The following is a 19,893-nucleotide window of genomic DNA, read 5'->3' on the forward strand; positions in this document are numbered from 1 at the left end:
TTAAACCATCAAATGCGGTTAGGCCAGTGAAAAAGGCTCATGCCAGGAGTCACAGGTGACCTGGATCAGACTGGGGTGCCCATGTCAAGCTCACAGAGCGTGGGGTGCGTGCTCCTAAAGAAAATTGATGGACAGATTCCCCTGCACCCGTGGTTATTTGTCTCAAGTTATCGCTCTCTTTTGTTGCAGAGCAGAAAGATCTGGGTTCTGGACTTCCCTGGTGGTGCAGTGGGTAAGAACCCGCCTGCCAATGCAGGAGACACAGGTTCAAGGCCAGGTCCGGGAAGATCCCACATGCTGCGGAGCAACTAAGCCCGTGAGCCACAGCTACTGAGCCTGCGCTCTAGAGCCCATGAGCCACAACTACCGAGCCCACGTGCCACAACTACTGAAGCGCGTGCGCCTAGAGCCTGTGCTCCGCAGCAAGAGAAGCCACCGCAATCAGAAGCCCACGCACTGCAACGTAGAGTAGAGTAGCCCCCGCTCGCCACAACTAGAGAAAGCCGGCGGGCAGCAACAAAGACCCAAGCAGCTACAGCCAAAAATAAATAAATAAATAAATTTATTTAAAAAAAAAAAAAAAGAGAGAGAGAGAGAGAGATCTGGGTTTCTTTGTAGTGCATGTTAAGTATGTACCCAGCAGGGTTGCTGTAAGTACGCGTGAGTGTGAGATGGGTAGTAGGGAGACAGTGAGAGGACATGCGGGTGAATGAGAGAGGAGATGGAACGGCGATTGAATGGCGGTGTGAGTGGCCGAGTCAGGGAAAGAGAGCGGTGATTGAGTCAAGAAGTTAGTGGCGTGAGGGTTAGAGGCTAGTCTGGTGAGGGGTCGCCGCGGGGGAGGAGGGGTCGTTGAGGAGTTTGTCGTTCCCCCCCCCCCAAAAAAAAAACTTTTCCTCTCACCAGCTGCTCTGGTCCTCACTTAAGGGCCCTGGACCCTCCTAGCACCTTCCAGGGGAAAACGCCCCGTCTGTGCGAGTCACAAAGGCGCCCGTTCCAGGGTTCCGAGAACACCCGGACGTGAGAATGGGGGTTGGCTCAGCACAGGCGCGCAGCAATCAGTCCTCCCGGCGCCGTCGGACACGCAGCTGCGGTGACTATTGGACACGCGGTGGGAGCCGTCCTGCAGGGCGTCCCTGGTAAGTTTCACAGAGCGCGCAGCCGCGCCTGCTGCTCCACAGCTCCCCCTGCTGGGGAAAGCAAAGACGTGGCGGCTGCCCCTCTCCCCTTCAGACGTTTAGCTGCCCCTAAACCTGGAAAATATCTTGGCCCCCCTCAATTAAACGTAAATAAATTACAGTGTGTAAAATAACTCCAAAGAAAGTACAACAAACTTCCATTTCCCCCCCGTAACGATCCCAATTTTTAAAAATCTGTGGGTGTTTCTGCACCTCTGCTTGATTAGTGCTCCAAGCACATGTTTAAACCATGTTATGCACGCAGCCTTGGCTTCATTTTTTTTTACAGGATCCTCCTCTCTCAGACTTGGCATTTATAATCCACGTAGTGGCCTGTCCCAGGGGCCCTGCAGAGCCCTTCAGGGGTCAGGATTTTCTTTTAAGGTCAGATTGTTAAAATTCAGAAGCAGAGAAGGATCCAGCCTCCTCTACCCCAGCTAATTAAATATTAGACAATAAAGTCTTCTCCCGCCTGGGAGGAGACTTTATTCATTTAAATAGTATTTGCTAAGAGCTTATCATGTGCCCAGGACTACAGATACTGTAGTGGATAGACTGAGGTCCGGGGAGCAGGAGGCATGTTTGTGATGCTCCCTGACCTGGACCTCTAGATTTCTTAGCACTTTCCAGCGCACACAAACGGGCAGCTTTGAGATTCATCCCAGGAACTGCATACTCAAATTCCTGCTGGCTCCAGGCAGTTACAGGAAATGTGGGAATTGGGGGGAAGAGGAGTTAGGCAATGGGGAGGAATGAAGCCCGCAGCCAGTAGTGTGACTGCATGACCCATATTCACATCTTAAAACACTGCCTGCTAAAAAGAACTGAGGCAGGTTGAATTTGCCCTGTGGGCCTCAAGTTTGAGACCCCTGACTAAGAGGGTGGTGTGCCAGGGCCCAGGACACCTTGCAGGTGCTCTCTGAAGGCCCAGCTGTGAGAATGGGGGTCGATCTGTTCCCAGGGAACAGAGTGGGTCCAGCCCACAGAGCACAGAAAGGGAAAGGCTTGTGTTGGTGTCTGGAAGCCAGAGAAAAGCCGGTATCCCAGGGGGAGCCTGGTTCTGGGTGTGTGTATGTATCAGCGAAAAGGTAGGAGTTGATGGAGCCTCCGGCTCCTGGGGAAAAACACACAACACAACCAGTTAACTCAAGGGCAGGATAAACTGATACTTGAAAATCCTGATTCACAGACAAGTTACATTCATCAAACACCTGTTATGTGCTAGGCACTGCGCTAAGAGCTTTATATACATTATTTTATGCTGAGTGTGGGGGTGAGTATCCCCATTCTATAGATGAGGAGACTGAGGATCAGAGAGAGAAATCACATTGTCAGTGAATTTCAAGTATACTTTATTTCATGCTTTTAGAAGGGTGCATTACAGATCCACTTAGGATCAAAAGAGCCCTTAAACATAGAAAAGCTCCTGCACCATATGAAATCGGAGCTGCACAAAATTCTAGAATTGAAAGAGTTCCTAAAGTGAGTATCCTTTGCCCAAACCTTATCAGTCTAATAAATCCTGCTATAGCCTCTACCCGTACCTTGAGGGCTCTTCCAGAAAAAATCAAGCTATGGAACCATAGTCTTTATTCCACTTCCCTGCCTGTGGGAATTTTCCAACATTAGATATTTTCCTTCAAATATGATTTACCAAAAATCAGTTAGTCCTCAAACCCTCTAGAAACCCTCTAGAACATATTAGGGAAACGCCAGAAGTCTTACAGTCTCAGCCACTATATTCTTATCACCCAGCAGCTTGAGAATCATTTTCAAGATAGTGGATCATGTAGGGCAGGAATGATCTAGGCTGCAATGAACAAAATACTTGATAAGGGTGCCTTAAACAATAGTGACACTTAGTTATTTCACTTAACAAGAAGCCTAGGGTAGGCGGTTCCAAGGATGGGGCAGTGGCAAACAGTGTCAGTGAGGCCCTAAATTTTCCCCCATATTTCTTCTTTGTTCTCTTTAGTGTGACAGTGATATTTCTCCTCCTGGTCACAGGATGGTTGCTCCAGCACCAACCATTATAACCTTCACAATAATTTCCAAAAGCAAAAGAGAGGGGAACATGGACAAGCTCTTTTTATCACAAAGGAATAGGAACAGACATCTCCTTATGTCTCATTGGCTAGATCTGAGTCACATGTTCATCTTTCAACCAATCATTGACAAAGGGAAATGGGTTACTATGATTAGTGGGAACCAATCATGATTCATCCTCTGGAACTGGGCAGATTGAGGAGGGACAAGCTCAGAGTCCTGTTAGGAAGGAAGAAGTCAGAGTGTTCTTAGAGTCATACTAGCTGCTGTAGCAAAGATGCCCCCTCATTTCATTGACTTAACACAACAGAAATTAATTTCTCTTTTTTGTAACAGTCCAATGAGGATGTTCGTGGTTGGCAGGTGACTTCTCCACAAGTTGATTTAAGAGACCTGTCTTGTGGCTCTGCCCATCTATGGCTGCACCTCGCATAGATGTCAGATAGGGAAGAGAGGATGGAAATGTCACATCCACTTCTTAAAAAGTCATGGTCTGGAAGTGACACACCTCTCTGCTCACATCCCATGGGTGAGAATTCGTACCTCTGTCTGGGTTCAGGAGGAGCTGGGAAGTGTAACCCCTGGCCAGGCAACTACCTTAGCAACAACTCTTCATGAAGGAGAAGTGACTGTTGGGAGGCAATTAACTCGTCTCTTACAGGCTGATCTTCTTACATCCCTGCTTTTAAGGAATATCTTGGCTTTTCCAGACCTCTTGGCCAGTCACTTCCCAGTGGGTACTGCCCCCTACACTAGACCACACATCAGTCTCTGAACGCTCCTTTTATTCACTTGCTTCTCAGCCTTTGCCCAGGCAGTTCTCTTGACCCCAAATTCCTTCCCCACTTTTCTTCTCTGCATGGTGAACTCCTATCAATCCTTCAAAACCCAAATTGAAAATCATCTCCTTTGCGCAGCCTTTTCCACTATTTTACCCTGGGCAGGGTTCATACCACCTTGGAGGTTAACTTATCCCTGAATTCCCTACAATGTTTAGCACATAGTAGGGGCTTAGTTTGTATGTTAAAGAGATCTAGGTACTTCAGGCATGAGAACTCATTTGGTTGCAAGCGATAGAAAACTCATCTCGGATTGCTTTAGGAGAATATGTTGCTTCATATAATTGGACATGACCCAGAGGTATCTTCAGGCTTGGCTATATCCAGGGGCTCAGATGATTCCCCTACGGTTCAATTTCTCTTGATTTTGTCTTCTGTCCTCAGTGATAGCTTTATTCTCAGGCTCCCTGAAGAGGCAAGATGGCTGCCAGCCACTCCCAACCTCATTCACATAGGTTAAAGTGCAGCAGGAAACAGAGTTTCTCTCTTCCTGTGTGTGCAAGCTTAAATTCCACTATTCACTCTGCTTGGACTAGCCAAGGTCATGTGCCCATTCCTGAAATGATCACTCAGGCCAGGGGGCTGGGATTATGCAGACTGGCCAGGGATCTGGCACCCTGATTGACCCATCCAGAGTCATAGGTTCCAATCCAGAAGCTGATGGAGTGGGGTCAACCTCAGGGGCGTAAAAAATGACCAGGAGTAAGGGAGGGAGTGGCTTCCCACCGGAAATTCCAGGTATTGCTACCAGGAGACAGAGGAATGCTGGATGCCCCATAAGCCCACATAAATGTTTTTTATGCTGAACCTTCATCCTATGAAAAGACCCATATCGCACCACATCATAACAGCCACTGTTTACTGAAGACTTACCTTGTGCCAGGCTTAGTGCCTTACATGCTGAACAACCTGTGAAGTGGCTTCTAGAATTTCTCCTATTTTCCAGATGAGGAAACCAAGCCCCAGAGAACTGAAATGACTTGCTCAAAGTTACAAGTGGCCAAGGAGGAATTTTTGCTGAAATCTGATGGTTGACACAGCAATGCTTTAAACCACTGCACTGTAGGACCCCTCAGTGGGTGGCAAAGCTAGAAGTTTCTTGTTTAAGAATCTAGCTCCTAAAGCCTGGGAGTTGGGGTGCAGTGGATCTTACAGCCCCATAGGGCTCATAGGGTTAGCATTTTCCCCTTCTTTGAATACCTAATGTCTCTCAGTACTACTGGGTCCTGCTTTAAAAGGGGGGGGGGTGTCCCCACAGCTGAAGCTGGGCGAATTTCGATGTAACCCCATCAGAGGACACACTGCCCTGATGCCATCTTGCCCCTCTTCTTTGGGAACACAAGGAGCAAGAGGGCAGACATGCCAGAACCATCTGCCTGGCTCCTAATAATAAATCATGAGAGGAACAGGTTTCAGGCAAACATTGCTTAAAAAAAAAAAAAGCCTCTTCTCACACCCGGGCAGCCATCTGCTGTGTCCTCCTCATGTGCCAAGCTGTGGGAGGAGGAAGGTCTGTGGGGGGTGGGGAAGGGAGAGGGTGCTGCCGGGTCCTGCACCACCAGCAGGGGTGGCTCACAAGTTCTCTTCCTTTCGCCACTGTGGACAGGGTATCGCAGAGAGAGAAAGGAGCACTTGCTGGCTTTGACCTCCCTGGATACAGTGTCTGAGCAAAGGGAAAGCACAATTCCTTCAAGATGCTGACGGTGGGTAACAGTAGCTCCTACATACAGAGGGCTTACTGTGGGGTCAGGCATTGTGCGGTCCTCTGTACACGTATTAACTCATCTAATCCTGACAACAAATCTATGTGCACCCATTTTATAGATGAGAGACTGGAGACTCAGATGTTAAGTGACTCACCCAAGGTCACACAGCAAGGCTACCTCTTCAGTATACAATAATGAGGCCCAGCTTCCTCTCCACCCTGGCAACCCAGGGTGGGTTTTCCATGTAACACCTAAGCAGTTGACATCACCCAAGGATGGTCTTCCTACTCCAGCCCTGCCCCAAGCACTCTTCTTGCCCTCCATCCTTAAGCTGAAATGTGGGCTTTTCTAGTCACCTAACCTGTTGCTTAACACTCATCCTGTCTCACTCAGAAGAAGCACAGAAGAAAAGACCCTGAAAATTCCCAGGAACCTTCGGAGAAGACCAAAGAGCAGCTGGCCGAGGCAGAGCTTCGGAAGCTGAGGCAGCAGTTCCGGAAGATGGTGGACAGTCGGAAGTCCTTTAACTTCCGCTCCCAGCAGAAGATCACAAACCAGCAGTAAGTGATGCTCAGAGTTCTGTACTGAGTGAACTTGGAGAAAATTTTGGGTTTGGTTTCATGGGGCTTGTCTTCTGATGGGGCCTCTGGGGCAGGGACCCACTTGGGATAGCTTCAGTGGGGAGAGGAGATTTATTCTCAGAGTTCAGGGTGTCTCAGGGACTCCAAGGGGAGCAGGGCACCCATGTCTCAGGGAAGGACCCAAACAAGAAAGTGATTCTGGTTCCTGTTTCTTTCAACACATGGGTTTTGTTCTTTCCTCTCTGAATCTCAGCCATGGCTGGTGGGAGATGGCTGCCTCCAATTCTTGAGCGACCAAAGGCCACACGAAGAGACTGTCCTTAGTCAATTCCAATCCCAAAGTTCCCAGGAGAGGGAGAATCTGATTGGCTTAGCTTGGGTCTGGTGTCTGCTTCTGGCCCAGTCAGCTGTGGCCGGGGGTGGTTGAGCCATAGGACAAAAAATAGCTATGGGTATCCCCAGCGGTTCTAGCAGTGAAGGTGGGGAGTTCCCAGAGAAGGGGAAATCACCAGTCGGTGGATACCCCAAAGGACGTTTCCTGCTTGTGCATCATTATGGGATCTGCAGGCCTGAATATTTGAAATTGAGTTGCCCTAGAAATGATGGTGTGCATAGTTTCTTTGGGCAACAGAAAGGTGTTCCCTGAGGTTGAATAAACAAACATTAAACAAGCATTCTTAGATTCCGTCCAAAGAAATGTGATTCCTTAACCACATCCATAATGTTTATGCAGGCAGTAACTGCCTATTGTTAGAAAGAAAATTTTACTGTTAGATGATGTGTGAAGTCCAGAGGATAGGGAAAAGGGGTTCTTTAGACTTTCCATGGATTGGTTCACTCAGAGCCACTGCTAGTCCATATGGGATCACTATGTGAATTAGAAAAAGGCACCCTTTCTCAAAGACCCTTTACTGCCATCTGTTGGAAACATTGTCATTATGTAGGGATTTTGTTAAAACAAGACAAAGTGTCTCTCAGAAAAGTGTAGTAAATCAACAGATCAATGATATGTTTTCAAGCAGATGGTGCTTCCTTGGGCTGTGCAGTCCACAACCTGCACATCTGTGCTGGTGACCCTGATTCACAGCCTACCCTTGGTGGGCATCAGGAAATGCCTACTTCTTGGTGTGGCTTCAGTTTTTCTTGAATCTTACTTACCCTTCTGCATCTCACTCTACCCCGATCCATTTGATCTGGTTTCACTGTGGTGGAACTGAAGGGGAGGAGAGTGGAAGAGTGGAGATAAACACCCATAAATAGGAAGAGAACTGGGGTGAGGTGAGTGAGGTGCTTAGGGTGTAATATTTAAGGAGGTGCTTTTCCCCAGCGCAGACCCTGCACCTATACCACCCTGAAAATGAAGACCTCCTTAAATTTTGGGGCACCTCACTGCAGTTCCAGCCCTGCCTAAAGACAGACAAACCTTCCTTTTGCTTTTCCGACCTCACCGCACCCCCGAAAGCCTAACTCTGACTTACTATCCTGCTCTCTCTCTCTCTTTTCTCTGCACCTTAGCAAAGACCCCTCCTAAGAGGGGCTTAGGGGAAGAAAAGTCCCAAGGACCAGGTTTAGAAGACAAGATGCTCTAGAACTGGGCGTGCACTCCAGTGGTCGTTAGCAACATGTGACTATTTACATTTGCAATTAATTAAAATAAATAAAATTAGAAATTCAGTTCTTCAGTTGCACCAGCCACGTTTCAAGTGCTCAATAGCCACACGTGCCTGATGGTTGCTGTCGGACAGCGCAGCTAGAGAACGTTTGCATCACTGCAGAATGGTCTACTGGACAGCGCTGCTTTAGAACGTCAGTCAGCAAACGGTGGCCAATGGGCCAAGTCTGAGTGGCTGCCTGTTTTTGTAAATAAAGTTTTATTGGCACACAGCCACACCTCTTCATTTTTGTGTTGCCTATGATTGCTTTGTTGAGTAGTTGCAATAGAGACCCTCTGGCCTGCAAAACCTAAAGTATTTACTCTTTGGCCCTTTATAGAAAAGCTTTGCAGAGTCCGCCCTTGAACATTCTTTGCTTTTCTAGAGTGGCGCTTCCAAAACTTTAAAGTGCGTACAGTTCACTTGAGGATCTTGTTACAAAGCAGATTCTGATTCAGTAGGTCCTGGATTGAGACCTGAGCTGCTGCATTTCTCCAAGCTTCCCAAGGGCGTTGAGGCAGCTAGTCTGCAAATCGCACTGAGCAGCAGGAATAGGCTGCCCAGACTTTGCCAGAAACTCGGCCTCTGTACCATTTCCTGTTGCTCAGTTGCTGTGCAGTCGCCTGAGTCTTCTTTTCTCTTTTAGAAACCCCTGGTTGCTCACGTCCCCGACACCCTCTCTTCTCCAGAGTAGACAGAGGAAGAGGAGACTCATGTCAGCCAATTTCACAAATCAGTAGCCCCCGAGTAGAAAAGTTGGTGTGGGTTAGAGGTTCCTGTGCAGCTCTGTGTTGATGCACAATTGAAAGATCCTGCCTGATGGGTTTGCCTCTTATTACCAGAGATAATTGGCTGTAAAGCCGGAATAGAAAGTCTGCAAAATCAGACAGATGCCAGTGAGCTGCTGGCAAAAGAGAACTTGGGGGCTCTCACCATGTCTAGGTAATGGGTTTTGACAGGCACAGCTGCAAATTGTTCTGAGGAGGAAAAAAAAAAAAAAATGCTGCTCAGAGAAGGGCGGAGCAGTGGAAGTTGCAGTGAACTGGGTCAAAGGACATCTGAGTTCTGGACCTGGGCTGGAGACCTTGGGTGAGTCTCTTCCACTTGCTGGGTGGGAAGTACCCCTCTGAGTCTCCTTTCAGGACCTAGGGGTCTGAAGTGTCTGATCTAGGCAAACTCAGGGGTTCAGGGTTAATCACATGCTGCTCTCCCAACAGCAAGGAAATCAAGACCCTGCAGGAGGAGCAGGAGGAGATCACCCTGCTTTTGAATCTCATCAAGTCCTCCAGGAACTTGGATCTGAATGAGAAAAACTACATGGAGCTGCGTTTGCTGCTGCAAACCAAGGAGGACTACGAGGCCCTGATTAAATCGATGAAAGTGCTGTTGGCTGAACTGGATGAGAAGGTGTGGTCTTTCTCTTAAAGGGTTAACCAGAACACCGAGCAAGGGGAAGGAGTGCGGGAGGTGTACTCCCCACCATACCCCCACAGTTGGCTTTTCTAAACATGACTGTGGTCACTGTCTCCACCACCATTGTAACCCCTGATCTCTCAGCTCTATTGATCAATTTCCCCACTGTGGTCTCCAGTGTCTCCCCATTACAGTAAGAATAAATGCCCCAATCCTTACTGTATCAGTCAGGAGAGGTTAGATTATGCTGCAGTAACAAAATTCCCTCTCCCCAACTCAGTGGTTTAAAACAACAAAGGTTTCTTTCCCATTCATGGTTTATGTCTATCGTGGATTGGCTAGGGGCTCTTATATCCTCTCATCCTGGGGCCAGGCTGATGGGATAGCCCCCATCTTGAACATTGCCAGGTACTGTGGTAGAAAAAAGTGAGTCCTGAGGGTCTCACACTGGCAGTTGAATGCTCCAGTGACATGTGTCACTTCTGCTCATGACTCGTTGGCTCAAGATAGTCTACCAAACCCGTAAATACCCCAAATACCCATACCCACACCCAAAATAGTCAACTCTACCCATTCACAAAAGGGCCTAGGAAGTACAACCCTCATGGATCCAGAAAGCAAAGAGCTAGAGACATTTGCTGTACAGCGTTAATCCCTTACTATCATTTGAAAGACCCTGCCTACCCCTCTAGGCTCATCCCATGTCATTCCTTCCTTAACTCTTCACACTCCAGCTGCAAAAGACCTTTTTTTTTCTTTCAAATAATGCTGAGCCTTTTCTCACCTCAGGGCCTTTGCACATGCTCCCCACACTGCCTTACCCTAGTTGCTTATCTTTATGTCTCAGCCTAAAGGTGACTTTCTCAGGGAGGCCTTCTCTATGCCCTCTCTCCGGTTTAAAGTATATCCCCCTGGTATTATTTTCCTGGCCAGGAACAAATAGTACACTCTGTAGGGTACTCGGAGGAGTAGGGCATTCTGGAACCTGGAGTAAATACCACAACCTCTCTTTCTTCTCACCTCTGACCCCAACTACAAGGGAGCCATTGTGGACTCTTCCCGGTTAGCTTCCTGGGGCACAGAGCAGGGTGGAGAGTGGATCTCGGGGGGCAAATAGAAGATCCCAGCACACCCCCTTATCCTCTTTCATGTCACCCCATGGCACCTCCTTCACAGTACCTTTCACAGTGGTAATTATGCCTTAATATGGGTGTTGTCTAATGTCTCCCTAACCTGTCACCTGCGTGAGTCTGTTTTGTTCCCTACTGTACCCCCTGTTCCTATCCCAGTGTCCAGAACCTAGCAGGTCCTCAATAAATATTTACTGACTGAATGAATCTGGAAATCTCATTACACCTTTCCTCTGCTTCAAACTCTTCAGTAATTTCCGACTCTTGCTGTGATAAGGGCCCCAAGTGCCTGGTGTAATTTGCCGGCTCTGCTGCCTCAGCCCCTCCTGCCTCTTCCACCTTCTCTCCTGCCTCCTTCTCCTCTGTGCTCCATCCACACTGGCTGCCTTCATGGATCCACCGTGCTGTCTCTCACCTCCAGACCTTTGCACATGCTGTTCCCTCTGCCTGGAGTGCTGTTCCCCACCCTCTCTGCTTGGGGGAGTCTTATTCATCCTTTGCGTCTCAGCTCAAATGCTGTTTCTGCAAGATAGTTGTCCCCTCATCTTTCTCTGCTACATGCCCCTACTGTGTGTGTGCAAATTACCGTCTATCTCCCCTCTCCTAGGGCTATTCGTGCTTCCTGGCTTGTTTCCAGTCCTAGATTGTAGGTTCCCTGAGGGCAGGGACCACTCTGTCTTGGTTACCATCATACCCCTGTTGTCTGGCCCCAAGCAGGGGCTTAATAAAACTGATGAATGAGTGAATGAATGAATGAGTGAACAAACATATGAATGTATGAGAAAGGAGGCAATAAAAGTGAAGAAGAAAAATGGGGATGTGGATCCTCAGAAACATTAGAAAAGGCAACCTAGTTTTGGAATCCTCCAAAGAGTACGGCACTCACTGCCCAACACGAAAACCCTCTTGGTCTAATTCCATCTCAGTGTGGGCAGCTCCCAGAATCCCCTCCTGCTGTGTCCACCACACAATGCTCAGAGCTTTGTCCTTTCAAGGGGTCACTGGAGGTGAGGATATCACTGGGCCCTGCTTAGCCTCACAAAATAATTAATAAGCTGATGCCTTCCTGCTGAGCATCTAGTGTAAGCAACGTATTTCCCCATCAGCCACAGCCTTGGATAATGTCTCCCATTGGGCTGAAGCCTAATTACTTTCAGCATCACAAAAGCAGTGTCTGACATAAAGGTGCCAAAGGGAATACAGCTCTGAATTTAATCACAAGAGCTGATGCCACAGCTTCCTTTGGCAAGGAGGTGGAGCCCTAGGACTCTGGGGGTCAACTCAGGTTGGGGCAGGCATCCTTTCAGAGCATGTGATGCCACACCTAATATATGGGGGAGGATGCTGCCCTCCCAATATCAAAACAAGTCATTTGTTTTATTTCATAAGAGAGCTGGAGGGGGTTTGTGTTGAGGATGCTGCCTTGTGCATAGAACAGGAGAGGAGAACAGAGTAGAATAGGAACCTGACTTGACTTGAATCTGACTTTGTCAGTACTGATGAAGTAATTTGTTTTTGCTGTGAGGGAGTTTGTGGGGGAGTGTGTGTGTGTGTTCCAGCTAACGTCCAAAGCCTGGCTAATATTGATCATAAACAGCATTCATATACCTTAACAGTTTTGTGTGAGACCCCATGGTTCCCTTGATGCCTGATCTTTTGCTTGAGAATGTGTTGGGCTGCAAGTATTGATAATAGAATTCTTGACTGGAAGCAACTGGGAGAACAGAGGTTTGTTTTTCTCACTTAATATGATGTCTGACTAGAAATAGACCATCCCAGGGATGGTTTAGCAGCTCTACAATGATGGGTTCTTCTTTTTCTCTATGACTCTCTTGACCAGCCTTCCCCTCATGGTCACAAGATGGCTGCCAAAGCTTAGCTAGTATAATGTCTCATATAATTGCATTCAAAAATATGAAGAAAGGATGGGAAGTTTTCGTACATGATATTCTCTTCTTATGAGAGGGAGAATATTTTACAAAATTCCTCCAGCAGATTTTCTCTGATTGGCCAGGGCTAGGGTATATGCCCATTCCTTGGCCAATCACGGGCAAAGGGAAATGGAATTTCTGTAATTGCTTTGGGGTAAACCAGGGGCAGCAGGTTACAGTGCAAGCACCAAGTCTGGTCTGTTTGTTTATGACCCTCCGGCAAAGAATGGCTTTTACATCTTAAATGTTTACTTTTTAAAGTTATGTGAGTACCTACATACTAATCTCTTGGTCCTTGAAGCCTAAAATATTTACTATTTAGCCCTTTAAGAAAAAGTTTCCCAACACCTAGTTTAGACCAATGATGATTTATCCCTTGGGTCTGGGGGCAGAGCTCACCTTCCCTAAGTAGATTACTGGCAATAAGAAAATGTTTTTATCTCATATAACAGGAAGTATAAAGATAATGCAAGCTTCAGGGTTGGTTGATTCAGCAGCTCAATTAGGTTATCAAGGTATTTGTCTTTGTCCTTTGGGGGCAAGACAGCAGCAGCAGTTCCAGGCACCACATCCAGATGGAACAATACCTTCAGGAGAAGACAGACCATTTCTTCCTATGACTCTCTTAGGAATGAGGAAACTTTTTCCAGATGCTTCCCTACCAGACAGCCAGAGGCTCCAACTGGTCTAGTCTTGCCCATCCCTGAATAAATAAATCATAGGAAGAGTGATTAGAGTTACCATGCTTGGCTTGGATCAGTCTTCTGGGGTGGGATGGGTATGCTTCCTCAGAACACCCATGACGGGTCAACCACCCACCATGTCCACCACAGTACAGTTCTGGCTGTTGTCACCTCTGCCAGCCTCCTGGTTCTGGAACATTCTTCTGTCTTCTGTTAAGCATCTCTTGCTGCCTAAAAACCATCTTTCATCACTTTTCTGTGGTTCTTCCATGACCCTAAATGTATGAGTAGACCAGGGGCCTTCAGAACAGGCTGAGCCTGACAACACGAAGGCTTTGGCCTAACATGTTAAAAATCAGGAGATTTCATGTAAAAATTCACATATCTGGCTTCTCTTTTAAAAAACTGGAAGAGGGGCTTCCCTGGTGGCACAGTGGTTGACACTCTGCCTGCTAGTGCAGGGGACACGGGTTCGAGCCCTGGTCTGGGAGGATCCCGCATGCCGCGGAGCGGCTAGGCCCGTGAGCCAGAATTGCTGAGCCTGCGCGTCTGGAGCCTGTGCTCCGCAACAAGAGAGGCCACGATAATAAGAGGCCCGCGCACCGTGATGGAGAGTGGCCCCCGCTCGCCGCAGCTGGAGGGGGCCCTCGCGCAGAGGCGAGGACCCAACACAGCCACAAATAAATAAACTAAAAAAAAAAAGGCCACCTCAAAATATGCCACTTTAAAAAAAAAACAAAAACAAAAACTGGAAGATCTGGCAATAGTGGGCCTGAATTTCCTTGAAGCAACTGTAACTACATAGTGTTGTGGGTGACACTGCCAGCTGTTTACCCATTCTTCATGTTTTCTTCTCTAACAGATTCCTGACTTTATTCAGGGTGAACATGTGCCCAGCTAAAAAGCTGCATTCCCCATCTTCCCTTGCACTTAAAGGTAGACAATGAAATGTAAGGGGACATCTGTTAGGGGTGTCTGGGAAAGTTTTGCTTTCCAGATATAGGTCGTACCCTTCATCCATATTGCTTCCTCTACTTTCCTCCCTGGAAAATAACTGTGTGAAGGCTGGTGTAATGGCAGCCATCTTTTGGGGGAGAAGCAGGGTGAATTACAGAGATCTTGTTTTTACCTCCTTGAGTTACTGAACTTAAGCCAGCAGTGTATTATGAGAGAAAGATAAACCATAATTTGTTTAAACCACTGTTAGTTGGGCTTTCTGTAATTTGTAGTTGCATATGTTCCTAATTGATACAAGCTGCTGCCCCTGAAGGGAGGCTGCTGAGATCTGTGCCCATAAAGGCAGAGAGAGTAAATTCTTCTGAGGAAAGCATATGTTTTTTAAAATGCTTCACTTTTTATTTTATTTTTTCATTTTTTGGCCACACCGCACAGCTTGTGGGATCTTAGTTCCTCCACCAGAGATTGAACTCGGGCCCTCAGCAGTGAAAGCAAGGAGTCCTAACCACTGGACCACCAGGGAATTCCCAAGGAAAGCATTTTTTAACAAGACCTGAACCTAATTGAACTTCATCATTTTTAGTTGTTGACACTTGAAATTATGAGTCACTCAACTGCCAATGCCCCTTTTTAACAGCAAATATTTGGTAATACCTCCTTTACAATCCTGAAGTGAAATTCATAGATGATATAATCCTTTATCCTTCTTCTTTTAAATCAGTATGATGCCATAACTATAATACAAAGGAAAGCTACTTATACTAAAATTATATGTATTTCAATACGTGCATGTTTTGGCCTGACTTATTGAGACCGGGGCCAGCAAATTGCTCCGCAGAGGCCCTGAGAGTAAATATTTTGGCTTTGTGGGCCACACTACTCCACTCTGCCTTCATAGTATGAAAGCAGCCATAGACAATGCAAAGAATGGGCATGGCTGTGTGCCAATAAAACTTTATTTATGAAAACAGGCAGTGGGGGGCTTCCCTGGTGGTCCAGTGGGTAAGACTCTGCGCTCCCAATGCAGGGGGCCCAGGTTCGATCCCTGGTTGGGGAACTAGATCCTGCATGCATGCCACACCTAAGAGTCTACATGCTGCAGCTAAAAAAAAAAAAAAAAAGGATCTTGCATGCCGCAGTGAAGATCCTGTGTCCTGCAAGTAAGACCCAGTGCAGCCAAAATAAATAAATAAATATTAAACAAACAAACAAACAAACAAAAAACAGGTAGTGGGGCAGATTTGGCCCAGGGCCTTAGTTTGCAGACTCCTGGTCTAAAAGATGTAGTCAGAGGCCAGTGTTATTGATATGCAGAATCACTGAAGATTCCACACTGCAGACTGATTTGGGCTTGTTGTATCCACAACTCAAAGATGATGATCCAGGTTGTGCTGGTGTCATGATTTCAAAATGGCGGCCAACTCTTGGTAAAGTTCCAAACAAATCAACGAACATTCTCTTGATTTATACAGTGACTACATTCCTGGATAATTAAGTGTCTATTAAAACCTAATGAAAAATACTGTGTGTGTATATGTAAAAGACAGTTTGATTCTAGGTACAGAAAATTATAGAGAGGTTCTTCACCTGCCTAACATCCAGAGGGGCACTGGAAAGTCAAAAGGGATGGGGGACAATTCTTGGATGTTTGGTGCTGTCTTACATGTTGCAGGGTATGTGACATCTCATGACCTGCCATTAAGTGCCACTAGCATCCTCATCATTGCAAGAGCAAAAAACAAAACAAAACAAAAAACAAAGGTTACAGAAGGCTTCTTGGGGGAATAATGCCATTTCTTCTGGAAACCGTGGCTTTAGGGTCAGGTGAAATTTTCGCCCACAGGTGAGTGAAATTTACATGCACGGGTGAGAGTAAAAACCCTAAGTTGCCTCATTTTGCCCCAAACTGGCTAAGGTTGAGTTGAGCACACACCCAAGAGAGAATTAAAATTCCATTCATAGGAAAAGAAAGAACTTTGCAGTTTTTGTTTTACCACACTTGAGTTAGTGAACTGTCGCATTTGTACCCATACAGATGTTAATACAGCTGGGTTTTCTCTCTCTCTCTCTCTGTTTCTTTTCAGATCGTTCAGATGGAAAAAAAAATTATAAACCAAAGACAGATCTTCTCAAAAATACAGGAGGCCAACAACCCCCGGAAACTGCAAAAACAGATCCACGTTTTGGAAACCCGTTTGCATCTCGTACGTAAGGTGTTCTCTGGGGGAATTCCCTGGTGGTCCAGCGGTTAGGACTCCATGCTTCCACTGCAGGGGTCACGGATTCTATCCCTGGTCAGGGAACTAAGATCCCACATGCTGCAACGTGACCAAAAAACAACAAAAAAACACAAACTCTGCAAACAACTCTGCCTCCCTTTGCTAAGAGGGAAGAATGATGTCTGTGAAGCCGTTAGCAGAACCTACTCATCTCATTGGTTGAGTCGGGAGAAGGTGAACGATGGTGTGCACACAGGCCAGGCAGCACTCCAACCATTGTTCTGTGGGGTGGGCCTGGGGTGGGAGGTGAGGGGAAGACCCTTCAACCCTCTGGCTGCCTTCTGGAAGCTTCTGGAAGCTTGTCTCATGCCCCAGGAGTGAGCCTTATTTTGAAACAGAGCCCTCCTCGCAGGTCACTGTACACTTTGACAAGATGCTGACCACCAATGCGAAGCTCCGGAAGGAGATTGAGGACCTACGGTATGAGAAGGCTGCTTACGACAACGTCTACGAGCAGATTCATCGGCGCTTGTTGATGCAGAAGAAAACAATGAATGTGGCCATCGAGCAGTCTGCGCAGGCCTATGAGCAGAGGTGGGCTGGGGGGGACCCTGGGGGCAAAGATGTGTCAGCCCCCTGCTGAGCTTCCTACTCTGGGCCACCTCTACCCCTGTGCTTACGTGTTGAGGAGCCTGAAATCATCATCATAATAACTCTGAGTGCTGATTGTGCGTCGGCCAAGCGTGATGCTAGATGCTCTGGGTAGTAGTATTTCAACCTTCACAACAGCCCTAGGAGTTATTATCCCCATTTTACAGACCAGAAAATGGAGGCTTAGAGATGCCAAAATACTTACCTGAGATCCAGATAAATGGCAGATGTGGTGGAGTTGAGATTCAAACCCCTATGCTGTACCATCTCCCCCAGGTGTCCCTGCCTCTAGTCCTAGGGGTCCCTCTCAGTCTGGGCTGTCTCCCGGCTTCACACCTAGAGGGGCAAAAGGCATGCAGTTTAGTGGTGAAGAGTGCAGATTTTGGAGTCAGAGAGATATGGGTCCACCACTACTACATTGTTGGAGAACCTCTTCGGGTGGTAGTGAGGATTAAATATGTGTATATAAGCGAGTGGCTGGGACATAGTACTTGACAAGTGGTGATGATGATGGTAATAGTGATAATGGTGATGTGTGATGATGCTGATGGTGGTGATACTGCTGATGGTGATGATGATGCTGATGGTGGTGGTGGTGGTGATGGTGGTGAAGATCATGATGGTGGTGATGATGTTGCTGATGGTGATGATGATCATGATGACGGTGGTGATGGTGGTGGTGATGATGATGATGATAGAAAATCATTTCCTGAGGGTGGTCTAGAGCTGTCAACTGCTGTCCTTCAGGTGAGGAGAGTTGTTCCTCTACTCCCAGAAACCTCCATGATTAAAAGGAGTGATGGTCATTGACCAGGCAGGAAGTCTGTCTGGACTGGTAGAGAGAGGGGAGGAGAAGGAAGGCGCCTCCGGACACTCAGACTCTGTCGTGCCCCCCTTGCCCAGGCTGGAAGCCATGGCTCGAATGGCTGCCATGAAGGACCGCCAGCAGAAGGACATCTCTCAGTACAACCTGGAGATCCGAGAGTTGGAGCGTCTCTATGATCATGAAACCAAGCTCAAATCCTTCCTGCTCACCAAGCTGCACGATCGCCTTGAGTTCGAGGAGCAGTCCAAAAAGGAAGAAGGTAACGCTTTCCAGGTGTCCTCTTTTCTCTCTCTTTCTCTCTCAACTGAAGGTGCCCGAGTCTCCTTGTAGTAGGTTTGCCAAATTTAGCAAATAAAAATACAAGATGTCGTTAAATTTAAATTTCACATAAACAATGAACAAAATTTTAGTCTCATGCAGTATTTGAGACATACTTATACTAAAAAATTACTTGTGGTTTATCTACAATTGGGACATATTTATACTGTTAAAAATATATCATTTGTCTCAGGACTACCCTGGTGGTCCCATGGTTAAGACCCTGTGCTTCCACTGCAGTGGGCAGGGGTTCGATCCCTGGTTGGGGAACTAAGATCCTGCGTTCTGTGCAGTGTGGTCAAAGGAAAAAAATATATACTGTTTGTCTCAGATTCAAATTTAACTGGATGCCTTGGGTTTTATCTGCCACCCCTAACCTGTAGGATGTGTCCTCACCCTGTGGCTCTCCTTCCATTGTTTAGAGGAGGAACTTGTGTGTCAGAGGTCCCCAAGACCACCCCCGGGCTGGGTGATTCTCAAAGAGGACTCACAAGACTCAGCAAAGAGAAAATGTGCGTGGGGCAAAGTCCAGAGGAAACCAGGCACAAGTTTCCAGGATCTTCTCCCAGTGGAGTCACACAGGGCATGCTTAATTCCTCCAGCATCTAATTGTGACAACACATGTGAAGAGTCGTCTGCTTGGGGAGCTCATTAGAGACTCGGTGCCCAAGATTCTTACTGGAGGCTGGTCACGTAGGCACCCTCTCCCCAGCACATACCAAAATTCCAGCTTCCCAGCAGGAAGGCAGGTGTTCGGCATAAAGTGCACTGTCTGTACAGTCTGGGCTCAGTAGCCACACTTACCATTTAGGAAAGTTTTATATCAGTGTAGGGAGCTGTTCACCATTTAAGTTCCCAGATGTAGGCCAAGGGCCAACCTTGCAAGCAGGCCTTTCTAAGGAGAGCAGTCTCAGGTCTGCTATGTTAACTCTCTCCTCAACAGATTGAAGGGAGAGCCCCCTGTGCAGCTGCATTTGCTTTTTTTTTCTTTCAGCCCCTTCTGTCCCTTCCTGCTTTATTTGCAACTGTATGGCTGGAAGTGTTTTTCTGAGAAATCCCATCTCTCACTCTCTAACATTTCAAAAACCACCTTTTGGACCTTCTGTCCATCCATCCATCCATCCACCCATCCATCTTCCATCCACCCATCCATCCATCCTTCTATCCTCCATCCAGCCATCCATCCATCCTTCCATCTTCTATCCATCCATCCTTCCATCCTCCATCCACCCATCCATCCATTTACTGAGCCACTGGCTCATGCCAGCTTCCATTCTCCATGCTTGGCATGCATGGCTTCCATTTAGCCTTCACAACATCTCCAAGAGGCAGACTTTATTATTAACACTCCCAGTTGACATATGAGGGCACTGCAGCTAAGAGTGGATACATGGATATAGCCAAGGTCCTCTGCAATGTAAGTAACAGATCCAGGACCCCATCCCAAGTGTGTCTGCCCCCCAAAGCCTGAGGTCCTACTACTATCCTCTTCTCTCTCCTAATCCACTGAGCAGCCTCAAGATTCCACTAGGCATCCAAGACCCGAACTGTGCAGTCAACAGGAGTTCTCCCATTCACTGCCACTCCAGTTGACTTGTGCGTCCATCCTTCCTCTTCTCACTGCCTCAGCCTTGTAATCTTTCTCATCACATCTCCTCTAGCAGCTTCTGCTGGGTCTCCCAGCCTCCAGGCTCCTCCTGTTTCTGTGACACTGCAGGGGTAAGTTCTTTATGATCAGTTGACTCCTTCCTTCATCCATCCAA

At 47.2% G+C, this 19,893-nt stretch overlaps 1 protein-coding gene across 2 annotated transcripts in view; it reads left to right on the forward strand.

Annotated features, from left to right (window-relative positions):
• Positions 1-1,035: 1,035 nt before the first annotated feature.
• The window catches only part of CCDC63 (coiled-coil domain containing 63), a 118,063-nt gene continuing 99,205 nt past the window's right edge, over positions 1,036-19,893 (forward strand). Inside the window, exons 1-7 of one of the 2 annotated variants that reach the window (XM_036823782.1) lie at positions 1,036-1,139; positions 5,670-5,766; positions 6,163-6,329; positions 9,220-9,409; positions 16,201-16,320; positions 16,748-16,929; positions 17,890-18,071. In XM_036823782.1, the coding sequence (XP_036679677.1) occupies positions 5,758-5,766; positions 6,163-6,329; positions 9,220-9,409; positions 16,201-16,320; positions 16,748-16,929; positions 17,890-18,071 (850 nt within the window). In that variant the 5' untranslated portion in view covers positions 1,036-1,139; positions 5,670-5,757. Of the gene's footprint in view, positions 1,140-5,667; positions 5,767-6,162; positions 6,330-9,219; positions 9,410-16,200; positions 16,321-16,747; positions 16,930-17,889; positions 18,072-19,893 lie in introns of those variants that run through there. The other variant, XM_036823783.1, reaches the window with a different exon arrangement.

Source organism: Balaenoptera musculus, chromosome 14 (assembly GCF_009873245.2).
Source record: "Balaenoptera musculus isolate JJ_BM4_2016_0621 chromosome 14, mBalMus1.pri.v3, whole genome shotgun sequence".
NCBI lineage: Eukaryota > Metazoa > Chordata > Mammalia > Artiodactyla > Balaenopteridae > Balaenoptera > Balaenoptera musculus.